Source organism: Hyperolius riggenbachi, chromosome 3 (genome assembly GCF_040937935.1).
Source record: "Hyperolius riggenbachi isolate aHypRig1 chromosome 3, aHypRig1.pri, whole genome shotgun sequence".
Classification (NCBI taxonomy): domain Eukaryota; kingdom Metazoa; phylum Chordata; class Amphibia; order Anura; family Hyperoliidae; genus Hyperolius; species Hyperolius riggenbachi.
In genome coordinates this window covers 248,936,666-248,955,159 of record NC_090648.1, presented here as the reverse complement: position 1 = coordinate 248,955,159, position 18,494 = coordinate 248,936,666, and the positions used below count along the sequence as shown (strand labels likewise).

The 18,494-nt window shown below is 42.1% G+C and overlaps 1 protein-coding gene across 1 annotated transcript in view; it reads left to right on the top strand.

Annotated features, from left to right (window-relative positions):
• Positions 1-1,814: 1,814 nt before the first annotated feature.
• Positions 1,815-18,494, top strand: part of CCDC3 (coiled-coil domain containing 3) — a 60,350-nt gene continuing 43,670 nt past the window's right edge. Inside the window, exons 1-2 of the mRNA XM_068272663.1 lie at positions 1,815-2,481; positions 6,493-6,658. Of these exons, the coding sequence (XP_068128764.1) occupies positions 2,105-2,481; positions 6,493-6,658 (543 nt within the window). The 5' untranslated portion in view covers positions 1,815-2,104. The remainder of the gene's footprint in view (positions 2,482-6,492; positions 6,659-18,494) is intronic.

Below are 18,494 nucleotides of genomic sequence, written 5' to 3'. Positions count from 1 at the left end.
TCAGCCTATATCCACCCGATCCTCTCCCTCCGCGGGCAGCCTCGTCCTCAGCATAATTACAGGCCCACGCAGAGCCGACAGCCCCCTCAGCCAGCACAGAGCTGACAGCCCCCTCAGGCCCACACAGAGCCCACAGCCCCCTCAGCCAGCACAGAGCCGACAGCCCCCTCAGCCAGCACAGAGCCCACAGCCCCCTCAGCCAGCACAGAGCCCACAGCCCCCTCAGGCCCACTCAGAGCCGACAGCCCCCTCAGCCAGCACAGAGCCCACAGCCCCCTCAGCCAGCACAGAGCCCACAGCCCCCTCAGCCAGCACAGAGCCCACAGCCCCCTCAGCCAGCACAGAAGCGACAGCCCCCTCAGCCAGCACAGAGCTGACAGCCCCCTCAGCCCCACACAGCCGACAGCCCCACACAGAGCCGGCAGCCCCCTCAGCCCCACACAGAGCTGGCAGCCCCCTCAGCCCCACACAGAGCTGGCAGCCCCCTCAGCCCCACACAGAGCTGGCAGCCCCCTCAGCCCCACACAGAGCTGGCAGCCCCCTCAGCCCCACACAGAGCTGGCAGCCCCCTCAGCCCCACACAGAGCTGGCAGCCCCCTCAGCCCCACACAGAGCTGGCAGCCCCCTCAGCCCCACACAGAGCTGGCAGCCCCCTCAGCCCCACACAGAGCTGGCAGCCCCCTCAGCCCCACACAGAGCTGGCAGCCCCCTCAGCCCCACACAGAGCTGGCAGCCCCCTCAGCCCCACACAGAGCTGGCAGCCCCCTCAGCCCCACACAGAGCTGACAGCCTCCTCCGCCCCACACAGAGCTGACAGCCTCCTCAGCCCCACACAGAGCTGACAGCCTCCTCAGCCCCACACAGAGCTGACAGCCTCCTCAGCCCCACACAGAGCTGACAGCCTCCTCAGCCAGCACACTACAGGCCACTCTGATACCATTGCTGCATTAATCTGCCCTGTGCATACAGCCAAACAGCCACAAACTTCTCATTAAGAAAATGTGCTTCAAATGGTGAGTACAACAATTCTTATATTGTCGTTTTCTTTCCATTTCCAACACCATGTTAACTGTTACTAGAAAAACGTTAAACGTTTTACATCGAAATTTTGTATGCATGTGTTCCGGCCCTCGAGATTTTTCTTGATTTGAAGTTCGGCCCTCGGGCCAAAAAAGGTTGAGCACCACTGCACTAAAGGGTCGCCAGTGAAGAGGCACTTAGGACGCGATAACGGGCGATAACATTGCACCGATGCGCGCGCAAAATAGCCTGAACAGCTATTTTGCACGTGAATGGTGCGACCCTTCGTGCACACTGGTGCGACGTTATCAGCGCACCGCGCAGCGCTAAACTTTGCGCGCAATCACTAACAGCTTTGGACGTGCAAACTACTTACCACCCTAGTTTGCACGTCCAAAGCCTTAAGACGTGCTATGTTAGCACTGGTTACTGAATCAAGCCCTATGTGTTCTATAATTTCATAAAAAGATAGATATACAAAAATAATCTTGACTTTTACCTGTACTCTTATAAGTCTTGATGTATCCTTAATAAAAAAAAAAATTGAAAGGAGAAAGTTAGTTGAACATTACAGTATTTTATTCTGCTGGACAGGAATGAGAGATCATGCACAGACTACACATACACATACTGTACATGTACGGTACTTTATTGTTGTTCAAGTTAAACTGTTTCTTTTCAGTGATCTTCTCTGATCTGATCACACTGCCACAAGAAGTGCCAGTTACAGAAGATTAACTTCTTTTTCACAAACGGAAAACTGTCACCCATTCTCTTCCACCAACTCCCCCATGTGTACTGAGAGATGTAGCAAACAGAGGGCGGGCAGACAGTTCTGGAGACCTTGTAAATGATCTGCTCTGCTCTACTCGATCAGTGCAGAGCTTAGTGTGGAGCTGGCTGGTGCTGCAGGACGGTACAGGCTTGGAGATACAAAATGCATTGCTTAGATTTCCACTGAAATGCAGAGTGCATACAGTTACTAACAATGGAACATACAAGCTTCATGTAAACCTCTGGAGCTTTTTTCATCAAGCTTTCAATCCAGGTGTGGAGAAGTGAAGAGGACAGTGAAAAGCCCACCATGATGCATCTTGTGTTCCTAGTATTGTTACTGGGGAGCTGTGCTTTGGGATGTCAGCTATCCTCTGACTGGAGACACCTGAGCGAGGGATGCAGAGCAGAGCTAGCACAAATCATTGTCTATGCCAAGGTGCTGGCTGTGCACCAGGAAACGTACAGCAGCATCTTCAGCAGCCTATACAACTACCTGCCGTGGCAGTATGAGTCAGGGGACAGCACCTTCTTCTATTCTGCAGAGATAGAGATGCTCTGTGACCAGGGATGGGGTAGCATGCTGGAGGTCCCTGCAGGATCCAGGCTTAACATCACTGGACTGGGGTACTTTGACTGCCATTCGTACACTGTAGTGCAAGGTCACGCCTACTTTTTCTTTCTCAGGTGAGTTACTGTTAGATATTTGTCTTTCCCTTCTTTGTATTTTGCCATGAATAGAATCCTCTACATTAGGTTTGCTGATGATGTTAGTAGCATCAAAGCTTGTAACTGCCCAACAGTACATGCTCAGTAAACGTATTTTTGCCAGGCAAGAGATAAAGTGTATACATTTAATTTAGACATTTATTGAAATCAGTAATTGAACAACTCTACAACTTACAGTGTAAGTGAATGAGATTTTGAGTTTAGTTTCCCAGACGAAGACCTCAAAGTTTGTCATAAATGTAGCAAATAATCATTAAAATACCAAAGTAACAAAGTGCTGTTTGGGGACATGTAGCAACATGTAACTTGCTGTAGAAATTCCTGCAGAAAATAATAAATACTATTAATATTCCAGATGTGAGATCCCACTGCTGTTTTCCACACAGTCTAACTGCTTCTTTTAGCAAGAACTGAAAATGGACTTTCATTGAAGTCATGGGACAAATGCATATTGTGTGACATATCATAATTAAGCTTGTGTTTTAATGTACATTGTGGGAGATATTATAATCTGGAATGTACAAAGGTCTCACACCTTTTTTCACCATTAAGTTGTTTTCCTGGTTGGCTTGCTTTGCCAATGTCAGATACTGCTTGGCTGAACTGAATAGAAGTCAATGAGTTATCCAATGTCCTCCTTTATCCTATCACCACCCACATGAGGTAGTCAGGTAGGAAATTGGAGGGAGCACCAGGCAGTTCTAATCTTTTGATGTAGTTCTCACCCAGCCCACAGGTGGCAGCAAAGGGAGGAGGTTGGTGTGTTCAGGTGATGGCTGTATGCAGAGGAAGAGACTCCAACTCTGCTGGTGGCTGTATACTTTGTGCACACAACAAATTTCAGTGTCATTCTGTAAGTAATTCAATTTTACAAAAAAATGAAAAGAGAGTGAACTAGGGTTTAATGTTATCCTTTACTTACAAAGCCCTAATATATTAATGCGAACCAGAGACTAACAAATAGATTGAATCGATACTTACCCGGGGCTACCTACCTACCGGGTAAGTATCCCAGGTAGGTAGGAAGCTTCTTCCTACCGCGGAAGGACGGTGTGGGACTCACACGTGCTTATGGGGCATAAGTACGTGTGAGTCCCACGCCGTCCTCCTGCGGTCTGCCGTTCCTTGGCAATCAGCCCTGGTAACTGGACTCAGGCCCCATTCACACTGCACGCTTTTCCAGCCGCGTTTTGGGAACGCATGCTGGAGGCAGACCTAGAGTGCACTGTCTGATGTTCACACTGCATGCGTTCCAGACCAGTGCGGTCCGGGAACGCATGCTGCACGCATTTTTTCCAAAAATGCGTGGCTGTCCCATTCACTTTCTGTGAATGGGATCAGCCACGCAACGCATACAAATGCGGATGGCGTGCGTTCGTACGCGTTGCGTTCCGAACGCACGGCCGTTCGCATTTGCTTATGTGAACAAAGCCTCAGTTGGGTCCAGTCTGGGTCTTCTGAGCATGCGCGGACCTCCCGTGCATGCACAGAAGACCCAGACTGACACAACTGAAGCAATTACCAGGGCTGATCGCGGCTGAACGGCAGACCGTGGGAGCACAGCGTGGGACTCGCATGTGTTTATGAGGCTGGAGAAAGCCTTGGGTAAGTATTCAATCTAATTAGTTAGTCTCTAGTTTACTTTAAGCAAAAATGTCCATTAAAGGAGAACTGTAGTGAGAGGCATATGGAGGCTGCCATATTTATTTCCTTTTAAGCAATACCAGTTGCCTGGCTATTCAGCTAATCCTCTGTCTCTAATACTTTCAGCCATAGGCCCTGAACAAGCATGCAGCAGATCAGGTGTTTCTGACAAATTAGACAGATATGACAAGATTAGCTGCATGCATGTTTCTGGTGTGATTCAGCCACTTCTTTAGCCAAATAGATCAGCAGGGCTGCCAGGCAACTGGTATTGCTTAAAAGGAAATAAATATGGCAGCCTCCATATCACTCTCACTACAGTTCTCCTTTAAAGAAGCAGAAGTGGGTGATAGTGGAGACTATAAAGAGTATTGTCCTGGTTATTGGTAGCATGGTGACTCAGTACATGTGGCTGCTGAGTCACTAGTACAGAACCCTGATTTAGGGACACACAGCTTTCCTCCCCATCTCCTGAGCAGCAGTATATCAAAGCACATGGCTCCAGTGTCACAGTCTTGTACCCAAGTGTCATGCCAACTGTGGGACATGATCTGCTTTTATTTTCTATCCTGCAGCAATAAAATATGAAAGCTGGAAACTGATTTGACTATCTGGAACAAGATACTGTCTTACAAATAACAGCATTGCTTTTTATTTTCCCCAGTTTTGTACATTCCTGACAGAACTGTTTTCCGACACTGACCATGCACACAGACTTGCTTGTTGGCACCGATTCACAGGGACGGATCTAGGGGGGGGGGGGGGGGGGCAAGCAGGTCTCTTGCCCCAGGCGCAGTTTGTTGAATTCTTAAAAAGGCGGCAAAATTTGGATGGGGAATGGCCGTTTAGGCGCCAAAACCTGACCTTGCCCCAGGCGCAACTTGGGGCAACTTGGTCTAGATCCGTCCCTGGCGATTCAATAAACTATACACAATTATGTCACATATGCTTTCTTAGATTTTCTTTTCTATACTAAAAAGTTGCTAAGAAAAAGTGCATCTGAAACAACTTATTTTGAGCACTTTTTTGCTTGATGGTGGCTGGAGGTATTTTGATAGTAACATTTGATCATGTTATTTTGTGAGGAAACTTGAGAGAAACATTTTAAGAGCAGAAGTTTATCATTAGAAGTATGCTACTTTTGATGGTTGGATGTGCATGTCTGATTAGTGGATACAGTGTGCAGCATTAAGAGTCAAGACTTATATATACAGTATATTTGCTCTTCACTTTTCAGCAAACTAGTGGCAGGTACTTCAGTCCTGTCAGTGAGTTCTGTACACCAGTCCTGTCAGTTAGTCTTGTATACTATTCCTCTGTGTCAGTTCTGCCAGTCATATAAGTTTGTTCTGTACACCAATCCTGTCAACGTGGTGTTTTGCACCAGTCCAGTCAGCTAGCCTTTTTTGCCCTCCCATCATGTTCTTTTTTTCACTGATGGAGCAATCATAGGGGTCCTGACCTGGTGGCAACGTAGGCAGAAAAGTAGTCTACTGCCCACTAAGGGTATGTACCCATCATTCCTTGTGGGGTGCTCTGGTTGAGGCTTGTTGTCACTTAGACACCACACCCTAGAAGAGTCCACATCTACCACCAGTGCCAGCATCAACACGGCCCTGACAAGTTTATTAAAGATTAGGTCAAGATTAGTAAAGATTCTAAGTAACTGATAAGGAATACAGTTTTCTATTGTTTTGCAAAAACAGAATTCATTAATTATATCAGTTGTTGATGGGCAATGTATTTTCTACTTCATAGAGTAGCTATGTGGCAGAGTGAAAATATGAGGTAGATGTGTTTCCAAAGCAACAGGTTCCAGGATTTACATTCCCAGATAATGTAAAGAGGGCCATACACTATATAACATCACCAAGAATGAACATTGCCTTTTTATTGAGATGTTGTTTGAAATGTGGATCACGAGTCGATCAATGTGCTGATGGAAAACACAATTTTTGCCCACTTAGACCTTTTGTATAGTGTATGGCCAGCTTTAGAGTGGCAGCTATCAGCTGATTGATTGTCATGAGAAACCACCTTATTATTTCTTCTGTTAGACTTTTATAATTTAGCATTAGACATATCAAATATATTTTCTATAATTAGGGGTACTTCCAGGCTTGGCAGTAGGTTTTAGTATCATTTTGGGTTTAATATTCACTGTGTTCAAAATATGGCTGCCTTTACTAGTTTTAGACAAGCTAATTTCAACCGTATTTGACTTACATTAATACTACTTACTGGTTTTAAAGGGAATGTCTGAATGTGACATACTGAAAAAACACTACTGTATTTTATTATTATTATTATTATTTTTTTTTGCAGAATGGATGAGAATTACAATCTTCTCCCACATGGAGTGAATTTTCAGGATGCAATATTTGCAGATACTCAAGACAACTGGAGACTGTTTTCCAGTCTTTTCCAGTACTCCAATTGTTCTCAAGGGCAGCAAACCATGTATGAACTGGAAAGTCAAGAGGACAGTAGGGTAAGTTTTACTAGAAGCTAATCTCTGCCTGTGCCACACTCTTCCTACATTCTAAATGGGAACTTCAATCACAGCTTTCTTTATAGCATTGTGTAAACGTTTTACTGTCACCATCAACACTGGAAAAATTCTGCTTATTCTGATAAGAACCATATCTCCATCAGGAACTGAACTTCTAGGTTCCTGTGCTACCGAGAACAGAGACATTCATCTCATCTTGAAAAAACTCAGCAGGAAATCGCAGGTATTAGTTTAAAGGCACCCTTATGCTGGATACACATGGTGCGTTTCCGCGCTCGATGCGCCCGTGGATTCACGTTGACTCGACTATTTCCAACATGTCCGATTCACATTTCGATGGATCATTAGGTCGATTTGGCATACTTTACATATAAATCGACCTAACAATCATCGAAATGCGCTCGGAAATGCTCGGAAATAATAGAGTGGACGCGAATCGACGGGCACATCGAGTGCGGGAACGCGAAGTGTGTATCCAGCATTAGGCTAGGTTCACAGTGGACAGTTGCATAACGCATGTGTTACCGTATAATGAGCGTGAACTGCAATTGAGGCTGGATATAGACTTTAACCCCCCTGGCGGTATGATTATTTCCAGATTTTAGGGTCTTTTTAAAAGTTTTCAGATTCTAAAATCAGGAAAGAATCATGCCGCCAGAACTCCAGCAGCAGCTCCAGCACTCACTCACCCCCCTGGGCTCCAGCACTGCAATTTTATCTCCGTCCTCCAGGTGGCGCTGTAACTCTTTGGTGAGATCAATGAGGGTGAACTCACCAGAGTGATAGAGCCTTCGAGGACAGGAAGGAGAACGGCTACCAACGTCTGGATCCCCCGGTAGGTGAGTAAAAGCCACTGCTGCGCACTATACTTTGCATAGAGCTCCCGGCGGCTCGCCTGACCATAGCTCAGGATTACCGCTAGGGAGGTTAATACAAAACCTGAATCCAGCAAGTTAGAATAATGCGATCAGTTACAATGCAGTACTGTGAACAGGCCCATAGAATTGTATGGGCAGTGAGGTGACAAGCAGAATTATTGCATGTGGACTAGCCATTAGGTACCTTACACACATGACAGAATTTGGATAGGAATTTAATTTTTGTGTATCTGCGCTACCCACATGGATAAGTATGAAGGCACTCTTACTGACGTTCCACTGTACTGTGAACTAGATAAAAAATTCTATAAACCCTTTATCAGCTCCTTGCTGTAAACTGGAAATCCCCCATCTTAAAGAGAACCCGAGGTGGATTTGAAGAATGTTATCTGCATACAGAGGCTGGATCTGCCTATACAGCCCAGCCTCTGTTGCTATCCCAAACCCCCCTAAGGTCCCTCTGCACTCTGCAATCCCTCATAAATCACAGCCACGCTGCTGACAAACAGCTTGTCAGAGCTGGCTGTGTTTATCTCTATAGTGTCAGACTGCTGCTCTCCCCGCCTCCTGCAGAACTCCAGTCCCCGCCTGCATCCCTTCCCTCCCTGTTGATTGGAGGGAAGGGGCGGGGGCAGGGACCGGAGCTATGCAGGAGGCGGGGGAGCAGCTGAGACTGACACTACAGATGTAAACACAGCCTCACAGCATGGCTGTGATTTATGAGGGATTTCAGAGTGCAGGGGGACCTTAGTGGGGTTTGGGATAGCAACAGAGGCTGGGCTGTATAGGCAGATCCAGCCTCTGTATGCAGATAACATTCTTTAAACACACCTCGGGTTTTCTTTAAGTAAGTCACTTGATATAGATATACTGGTACTAAGGCACAGGTGTCAAACTCAAGGCCTGCAGGCCAAATGTGGTCCTCAAGAGTTTCAAAAGTGCATCATTGTAAGCAGTAAAAGAATTACAGCATGCTGCCTTCCCATCCAGAGGAGCGCACCAGTATTGGTGTTTCTAGTTGAAACATTGTCAGATTAAGCTGTGTTGCAGGGTAGCAGCAACAACCCAGTTAAATTAGCATGGGGCTCTCTCCTGGTGTTCTCTCCAGGCCCCCCCCCCCCCCCCACACACACACACAGCTGGTAAAACACAAAGTTACACACCTCAACAACTCCAACCCCTACACACACACACTCAATCTCCCTACATAGCAGAGTAGTGAAGTGGAGATGTGTGTAATTTTTACCTGCTCCAGCATTGCATCGTATCATTTCTGTTCTTTCCAGCACCTCCATGCTCTATCTTTGGCCACCTATACTGGGGGCGGCTACCTATACTGGAGTGGGCTTGCACCTGTGGCTACCTACCTAAATTGGAGAACTTCTTATTTTTTGCTTTGGCTACCTGTTACAGGTGAAGGGGCCTCTCCCTCTCCCTGCTGTTTGCGTTATATGATATAAAATATGCCAGTGAGGGCAGGGTATGGAGTTCATAATCATACAGATCTGTAGTGTGGAGCTAAGGCTTATACTAGAAGGTTGTAGGTGCTTCAGCTTTACAGGAAAGTGATAGGATCAAAAGGGTTGCATGTTAATAATAGCAAACCATCATCATTTGCAAATATTTTTCAATGTGCTTATCTTCATTGATCACATCATACAGTATATGAATAGTAATAAATTATGAATGTAGTGGTTGCAACAAACATTTATTGCTTGTGAATAAACTGACAGCTCATGCCTGGCAGTTCCTGACTATTTTGCATTGTTGGGGTGGATTTGTTTTTCTTACGTATGGGAAGCTTTAGAAATGCTCTGCATATTATTCATATCAGATAAAACTTAATTATTTCCTTTCTCCCTCTGCCCTAATATTTATCTCTAACATTTTGACATACTCCCTCCACATTGCCCTCTAGTCTGAACTGTCATCTATCTTGAAATATTACATTGTAGAAATGACTTCCGATGGAGCAGATATCTGGGAGGGCCAGTAGTCTCTAGTTTGTATTCATTAAATGAGACATTTTTCATATATTTTCCTCCCTGTAGTTGCCCATGCCATAACCCTTTACATGTTTTATCACTTCCATTTCATTTTATTTTTGTGTCTATTTTTGCTCTGTTAAAAATAAATGTTGTCTTAGAAATAGGCACATCATTTGATGCAAACTTATTTTATAATAGAATAGTTAGCAACCTTTAGCAGCCAAATCAATTAAAACTTTATTTGGATGCAGGGTCGAATTTTTCCTGCCACTGGGGAAGTGTTCTTTCCCCAGCCTGGCAGGCTCGGCAGGCGATGTGGCAGCAGGGTAGAGTGGTGTCAGGGAGCTCTCATACATACCTGTCCGGACGGCTGGATCGGCTTCTTCTTCCTCCACCGCGGCGGCGACACACTTCCAGGAGACCATGTCAGCGTTACAGCGCCACCTTGTGATGGAAGAGTCTCTTTATCACCCGTCTTCTACTACTGGGTGGTGCTGTAACACCGAGACGGTCTCCTGGAACCGATCACGTCATATCAAGTGATCGGATGTAATCGGGACCCAGAAGACCTGCCGGAAGTTCAGAGCTACTGGTAGAGAAGGGGAAGAAGCCGTCCGGAACAGATAAATATAACTGCTCCCTGCCACCCACTCTTTGGCAGCCAAACAAGATAAGCCAACAGAGGCTGTTACTGCAACAGCAGCTTTCAAACGAAGCATCTCGTTTGAAGCCACTATTGGGTTAAAACAATCATGTTAACTTGGACCAGCCTATAAAAGAAACTTCTTATAGCTGCTAAAAATTTCACTCGCGCTTATCTCCAGAAGGAAGCTGGCCTGGACACTGTTCACCATGAGCCATTCCAACACAAAGCTTGGCTCTTTATTTCTCTACAAGAGACCAGCACGAGTGCAGGAGGCATACTGGGTAACCACCTTGTAAGCCAGGCAGTGCAACCTCTATATCACAATACAGACTTACCAGCAGTTCTCTGTGCATAACATGATAAATAACCCACAGAGAGAAAACATTATAATTGTCTCTCAATTTAAAGGGAACCTGAAATGAGAGGAAAACAGAGGTTGCCGTCTTCATTCCCGTTTATTGCCTGGCTGTCAAGCTGAGCTTTTGGATTAAGTTGTTTTTGAGACACACACCTGCAACATGCACGCAGCCAGTGGAGTCAGACCAGAGTCAACTAATCTAATCTGCATGCTCATTCTGGGCCAGTGACGTAAAGTATTAGAGGTAGAGCATCAGCACAGAAGTTAGGCAACTGGCAGTGTTTATTAGAGAATGAAGATGGCAGCCTCCATATTCCTCTCACTTCAGGTTCCCTTTATTCATTCAGTGTTTACCAATCCTCCTTTTTTAGTAATCCAAAGCATTCTCCCCCAGTGCTAGGGGGGCAGTACTGCAAGTGTGTCTATGTTCCAGTGCTTTTTCAACTGGCTGTTGCATTCTTCACTGCTAGTCGTAGGGCTTACTGGAAAGATAAGAAAGCAGTGGCCTCATCTATCAAAGTCATTACCTCGTCTCTCAATATCTACTCTTACTGGAAGGCGATATACATGGTGATCTTCTGTAAAGAGTAGTTTACAGACTTTTTCAGCAGTGTAAGACAAGATGACAGCTTTGAATTAAAGGATCATCAGAAATCTCATGGAGAAGTAAAATGTGACAGGTCTGCATTATAGCAGATATAAAGTAAGAATCACAATGCAAAAAGACATTAAAAATACATTTTTACAATCTTATTTACCCATCTGTGACAACTAGCAGGTCCACTGTGGAATAAGGGTGTTTAAAGGGAACCCTTTATTTCCTTTTAAATAATGCACATTGCCTGGCTGTCCTGCTGATGATGCCTGTAATACTTTAAGCCATTGACTCTGAACAAGCATGCAGATCAGATGTTTCTGACAAAAATCTGACTGGATTAGCTGCATGCTTGTTTCAGGTGTGTGATTTAGATCTTATTGACCAGAAAGATCAGCAGGACTGCCAAGCAACTGGTATTGTTTAAAAGGAAATACATAAGACAGCTTCTATAGGTCTCACACCTCGGGTTTCTTTTAAGGTCTTTAATGATCCTAGCTTGGAGAAGATTATCTTCAATAAGCCCCACTGGTTGTTTCAATGAGACATTAAACTAGCTTACTAGTCATTATATGCAGCTTCTTATATCCGTGCAAATTAGTGTATACAGTATAGGAAGTATCTGGTGTCTCTGACCTCTTGGTTTACAAGCCTGGGAACTTTTCCGGATGACCTCTGAATGCTAAAGAATACTATTCTCATATGCTGTGGTAAAATATTAATCCCCAGGAACTTTTGTTGATGGAGCATATATTCTATAGTAGGACCAGTAGTCTGCAAATGTTCTCTGTGAAGAATATTCAGGGCTTTTCTTCAGGCAAGGTGGAGCTTATAATTATTTTCTCCATTTAGCCCCACACATGCTAGATGAAGCTTGACAGAAATGGCCGATAACAACCAGCTATGCCGGGAATCGAATCCAGTGTGTGTAGAGCCCCTTCCCGGCCACTCAGTAGATTACATATCACTGGCTTATGGGGACATTGAAAAACTGTATCTTTCAACTATCCTTCCACTGTGATCCTGTATAGTGATGTGTTGCCTGCTGAAAGTAGTACAGTAAATAACCATAGGTTTCCTTTACAAATACCTTCAGTTTGTAGAAGACATTTTTCCCTGCCAAATTGGCTTACAGTCTACAGTAAATAAAGTTTAATAATAATAATAACTAATAAATCCACTCAAATGTACTCATACCTATACCGGTAAAGTGAAGGACACTTTAATAGTATAGCACAAACCATGATTTCTGTTTTCTGAACAGTAAATTACAGGAAATTGTCAGCTTTAAGGAAAAAGTAAATAGCTGGAAATAAAAGGAGACAAAAAGAGAGTTGTAAACGGTTGGAATGCTCTAACTGTGGCATATAAATGAGGAGTTTGGCTACATGTTTTGTGTGAGTGGTCTATACAGAGCCTTGCAGAAGCATTTATCCCTCTTGGCTTTTTACCTATTTTGTTATTTTCCAACCTGTAAATGTAATGTTTCCTTATCTTATTTAATGCACAAAGAAGTCTAAGTTAGTGAAGTAAAATGAGAAAATATTAAATAAAAAACGAATTGATTTATTTATAAAAAATAACAAGCAGAACATTGTTATGTGCGTAAGTTTTGACCCCCTTTGCCATGAAGGTTCTGGTGCAACCTATTACCTTCTAAAGTCAAATAATTAGTCCAGACCTCAATCCAATAAAGAATATGTAGTCAGACTTGAATATTGCAGTTCACCAGGGAAAACTATCCAACTTGCAGCTGTACCTGATGCAAAAAAAGTGGCTCCACAAAGTACTGACTTGAAGTTTTTAGTTATTTTGTTCTGTTTCTTATATGTGTCTAAATAAACCAAATAAAGCATTCTCAGAGTTGTAGGCGTGTTAATGAAATTGTGCAAACTCTCAAACATTCCATTTTAATTCAAGGTTGTGAGCCAACAAAGTATCAAAAATGCCAAGGGGGTTGAATACTCTTGCCAGGCACTGTAGAAGTGTTGTGCTGCTTCCTCTGCTGGCAGAGGTATATTAAAACAAATATTTAGTTGTGAAGCTGTGTTTTGTAGCAGTAGGATCCATTTATTAGTCCATTTGGATGGATCCATTTGGGTCCTGTGTGACTTTTCCAGATTGACCGAACAAAGCGAATGCCGACAGGTATACAGAGCGGGTGGTGACACAAAACTGAAAGGAAATGCAAATAAAAAACCGATGCCCAACTTAACAAACTGATCTGCTTGAAACTACAAAGTGATCAGTTTTTACAAGATCAGTTTTTCATCTGCCCAGGGTGAACCCAGCCTCAGTGTGCCATGGCACTGATTAGAACATTTAGAAACAAACAAAGCCTCCATGCAGTGAACACTTACCGCCACACTTTCATCTGCAGTGTGCTAGGACCATGAATCATTTTAATAAATAAATATGACCTACTGGGTGACTAATGCCACTTGATCATCTATGAGTGAAATGCCAGTGAGAGAGTAAACTTACTATATGTACCATGCTTATTGTGAAGATTTTACAATATTACTTGAAAATATTATTTTGAAAATTTGGGCCATAGAGAAGGGGAATCTCATATCTCACTGAATGTTTGGCATAATCATTATGAGTAGTTTTAAATACAATTTCTTAACAATTCTTTACCTTGTAAACTGGAAAGGGCATGGCTCTCTCACCCATTTGTGTCTTGGAATTTGTTACACATTTTATAAGTTACTTTTGTCACTGTAATTACTATGTCTACCAATTCTTTATTAAATACCAATGTATATATATGTTATGTATACCATTTTATTATATACCCCATGTTTGTTTTACTCTGTACAGCGCCATGGAATATGTTGGTACTTTATAAATAAATCAAAAATAATAATAATAATAATAGATGTACGAGTAGCACAAACATATACTGTACATGTCTCTTTTGTATGTAGAAGTAAACCCTTGTTTTTACTTTATGTTTTTTAGGGTATACACATTTCAGTAAATTCTGTATAGCAAAGTCAATCATATCTCTCCTTCTATTATACAATTCCGTATAATAATCAGCCTAGGCTAAGCATCATTGGGAGGGTGGGGTTACATACCAATATACTGTATACAATAGATATATATATATAATTCACTATTTGTCACTACAGTGCCTCTATTGCTCAGGGGCATAGATATTTGTCTATGCAAGTTAAAGTGACACTGAAGCAAAACAAAAAATTATGATATAATTAATTGGTTGTTTAGTGCGGATAATTAATTGTGCATTAGTGGCACAGAAAATAATCTCATATTTTTGTTTTTGTTATATAGGTTTTTTTTATAACATTGCATCATTCTCTAAATATTTTCAGGTTACACACTACACCCAGCATTCTAAATGATTTCACAGAGCAGGCTAATAAACTTTTGAACTTTACTCTGCAGAAAAACAAAATACAGTGACCAACACTTGAGATAATAAGCTTCAGAAGACAGAGCTCTCTGAGAAAGTCAAGGAGCTCAGAGAAGCTCTTTTGCATAGATAACAACTGGAGTTTCTTAACTCTTCCTGTACTGGAAACAATATTATACTCATATCTCTACTGCTAATGTTTTATTTCTTAGATATTTCTTAGATGTACTACACATACAAATCATTATATCATAAGTTTATTTTCACTTCAGATTCCCTTTAATAAGAAATGAACGAGCGGTGGAAATTGCTTCTGGTCCTGAAGTGGTTAAATATGATGTATTTTCTAGCATATCAAAATGAAAGCTACACTTTGTATCATTTCTGCATCTATGTATAAGCTTGTGCCACCATTCAGAAAGTCTCATGTTTTTACAGCACAGGCAAACATTTTTGTCTCATGGCTGTTTTGTACATCTATTACTAATTTTTAATGGTAGTAGGAGACTTGACATTAATTACAGCTAAGCCAATGTTGGCATACGTGTAGCAGTTTTATGGCTTTGCTTTTAAAGTAATTGTATACATTTCCTCTTGTAATCTTTATGCCCACAATGAGCACAGTGCTGTGACTCCTCTTGTTTCACGGTCTGTTTGAAGGTATTGCTTGCAATTCACAGCTGTGCTTTTACTGCCGCCAGGTTCCCGCACAGTTGCCTTCACTAATGCCACGTTAATTATACATCTACTGATTTTCAGGAGGGAGCAGACAAGACTTGCTAAACACACAAGGGTCTGACAACTGGGGCATTTCCCACACTAGGCGTTTAGTTTACTTAAAAAGGTAAACTATTCAGATATGTCTCTCTGAACACTAAAAAAAATGATGGATTACAGAAGAAGAGGGAGACCATTGTGTAAGATATCACCTCTATGGCAAACTGGAAACTCTAAGGTTACATTAAGAGATTAGCATCGCATGTGTGACTGTGTGCAGTTGTTTTATGACATTACTTCTTCACTATGTGGAATATTTGCATCATTTGTGCAGTATAGAGAGGGTTATCTGATGAGAAATGTAAATTCTCTGTCTTGTGTTAGGAATTTAGCTTTCTTTTTCTATGAATATTAGTTAGTTAACCACTTCACAACTGAGGGGTTTTACCCCTTCAGCATCCAAGCAATTTTCTCCTTTCAGCGCTCCTTACATTCATTTGCCAATAACTTTATCTCTACTTATCAGAATGAAATGTGTTAAATGTGTTTTTTATCACTAATTAGGCTTACTTTGGGTGGTACATAATGCCAATAATTATTCTATTCTAAATGTTTTTTTAATAGAAAAATAAGAAAAAAATTGGAAAAAAATCAGTATTTTTCAGTTTTCGGCCATTATAATTTTTAAATAATGCATGCTACCATAATTAAAATCCATGTAATTTATTTGCCCATTTGTATCGGTTATTACACCATTTATATGATGGCCCTATCACAATGTCTGGCGCCAATATTTTATTAGATAATAAAGATGCATTTTTTTTCAGTTTTGCATCCATCACTAATAAAAAGCCCATAATTTATAAAGTAACAGTATTATACCCTCTTGACATACATATTAAAAAAGTTCAGTCCTTAAGAAAACTATTTATGTATTTTTTATATTTGTAAATTTTTTATTTTATTTTTTTACAAAAAAAAATAAATGTTGGTAACTATTGGGGAGTGTGGGAGGTAAGGGGTTAATTTAAAATGTAAAAACAGGTCTTTGCATTTAAAAAAAATGCTTTTTGATGTAGTTTTACTATTTGGCCACAAGATGGCCTCAGTCTTTTTTTTTATGCGTCCTGTAAGCGAAATATGTATGCTTATAGGAAGTGTACTGAGGATAGGAAACTTTTATTTATTAGAATGATCGTGCAGCTTCTCATAAAAGGCGCCGATCATTGCTACGGGGACTTAGATCAATGATTAGGAATTGCTTTCCCATTCATTGATCTCCAGGGGGGCAGATGGCAACATGAATGAGCGCACAAATAAGCGGGAGCGTGCACAGCAGTGGTAGCAGCGGGAATACATATATTTACTCCCCTGGGCGGTTAAGTGAAGTCTGCAGGGGAGTAGATATACTGTACTGAAGCTGTGAAGTGGTTAAATGGTTTAAGTTCTGTTCCTCCATAGAGGCCACCAACGTTTTCCATGATAAGCGGACTTTTGTTGATCTCCACTGAGTGCTCCTGTCTTTATTTTAGATTGCTTAGTCCTTAAAATTAATACCAGTAGTTAAAAATAAATAGTTTGGTGTCAACATATGAATTCTGTTTTGGTTGCTTTAGCAATGTGTGCCTGTGTGGTCAGTGGCGGCATTACCTCCATTCATGGTTACATTGGTATTTGCAAAGTGTCCTTTTGTTGCTAATGCTTTGTGAGATTTTGTAGCTAGACCATTGTAGCCAGACCAAGCTAAGCTGACAATAATTGTAATTACTGTGCTGTGTGTGTTTTGTTAAAAAGGTAAGCATGCTTGGCATTAGGGTTGTACACATAACAATTAAGTCAGATGGGCAGACAGGAGACATACTTCCCAAGTTTCAGTTATTGTGACGAGCTTACCTTCCAGTGGCAGGGTCCCGCGACGTCTCCGGCGTAGTCCAGGTGAGCAGCGGGACTGCCACACTGGAATCCTCTGGCAGCATCCCCGGCTTCCCTCCGGTGGTGTCTTCCAGCTTGCGCGCAACCCAAGGGTTGCATCACGCATGGGCGAGTTCTAGGGAGCCTTATTAGGCTCAGGAGGAGGGTTAGGGATGATTGCAGGTGATGTCACTAGGTGACATTACCAAATGGGAGTGGCTGCTGATAGAGAGTTCATGTACTTAAGGCCAGAGAATTCATTGCTCGGCACCTTGATACTAATCAGTTAGCTGGTTCTAGGTCTAGCTAGCTATTTTGAGCTACATTAATATATTGTGTAGACGCACAATATATATGTACTGCAGGTAGTCAGTCGTTTTTTATTTTTGTATATATTCTTGATTGTATATTTATCCTGTGTACCGACCTTTCGCTTGTTTCCTGATCTCGCTCTTGTCTAGTCCTTCTGTACCGCTGCCATCTGATTAACGTTACCGAATCGGCCTGTCCCTGACTCTGTTACTGCCTGATCCTTACAATACGACTGACATCTGATTCACATGTATGACCCTGCTCGAATTGACTACGATTTAGCTTAACGACTTTGTACCTCGATATTGCTAACTTGTGCACAAGTTCTGACCGTTAGACTACACCCAGTCCTTTGATTGTGTATTTACTTGTATGTTACCTCGTCACGCACCAGCGTGATAGTTATATACTTAGAGTGGATTTGTAATGTTGGAAGTGGAACCACTTATATCTGGAGAATAAAAAAATGACAAAGATCAGTTTCCTCTCTGTCCAAGTTATAAGATGGCAGTCATCAATCCAGGGCAAGTTTTACATCTGTAGAGTTTTTAGGCACAAAAAACCCGGAATATAAACTAAAGTTATTTACTTGAATTCATATTACATGTACTGTGGTGCTTGGAAGCTTGTGAACCATTTGTTTTCTATATTCCTATATGAATGCCACCTAAACATCATCTGATTTTTAAAACAAGCCCATAGAGATGAAGAATTAATCCTAGTTAAACAAATAAAACAAACAAACAAAAAAATCTAAAATGAAGTGGGAATGAACTGTTGTCCTATACATTAGACAAGGGTGATATGCTGAAGGGGGTGGTCATGTCATTCCTTTTTGTAGGATGTCCCCTCCTGTGTTTTGGACCATGCAAGTAGGTATTGCTCACTGACATGGGACACCACAATCATTGAGTCATCGTATTCAGCATAGGGAATATTTTCCCTGATGGATATGTTATGAAAGATATTGAACATATACCCTCGCACAATGTAAATGTATCAGAGCATATGGGCTTTGTCTGCTATTT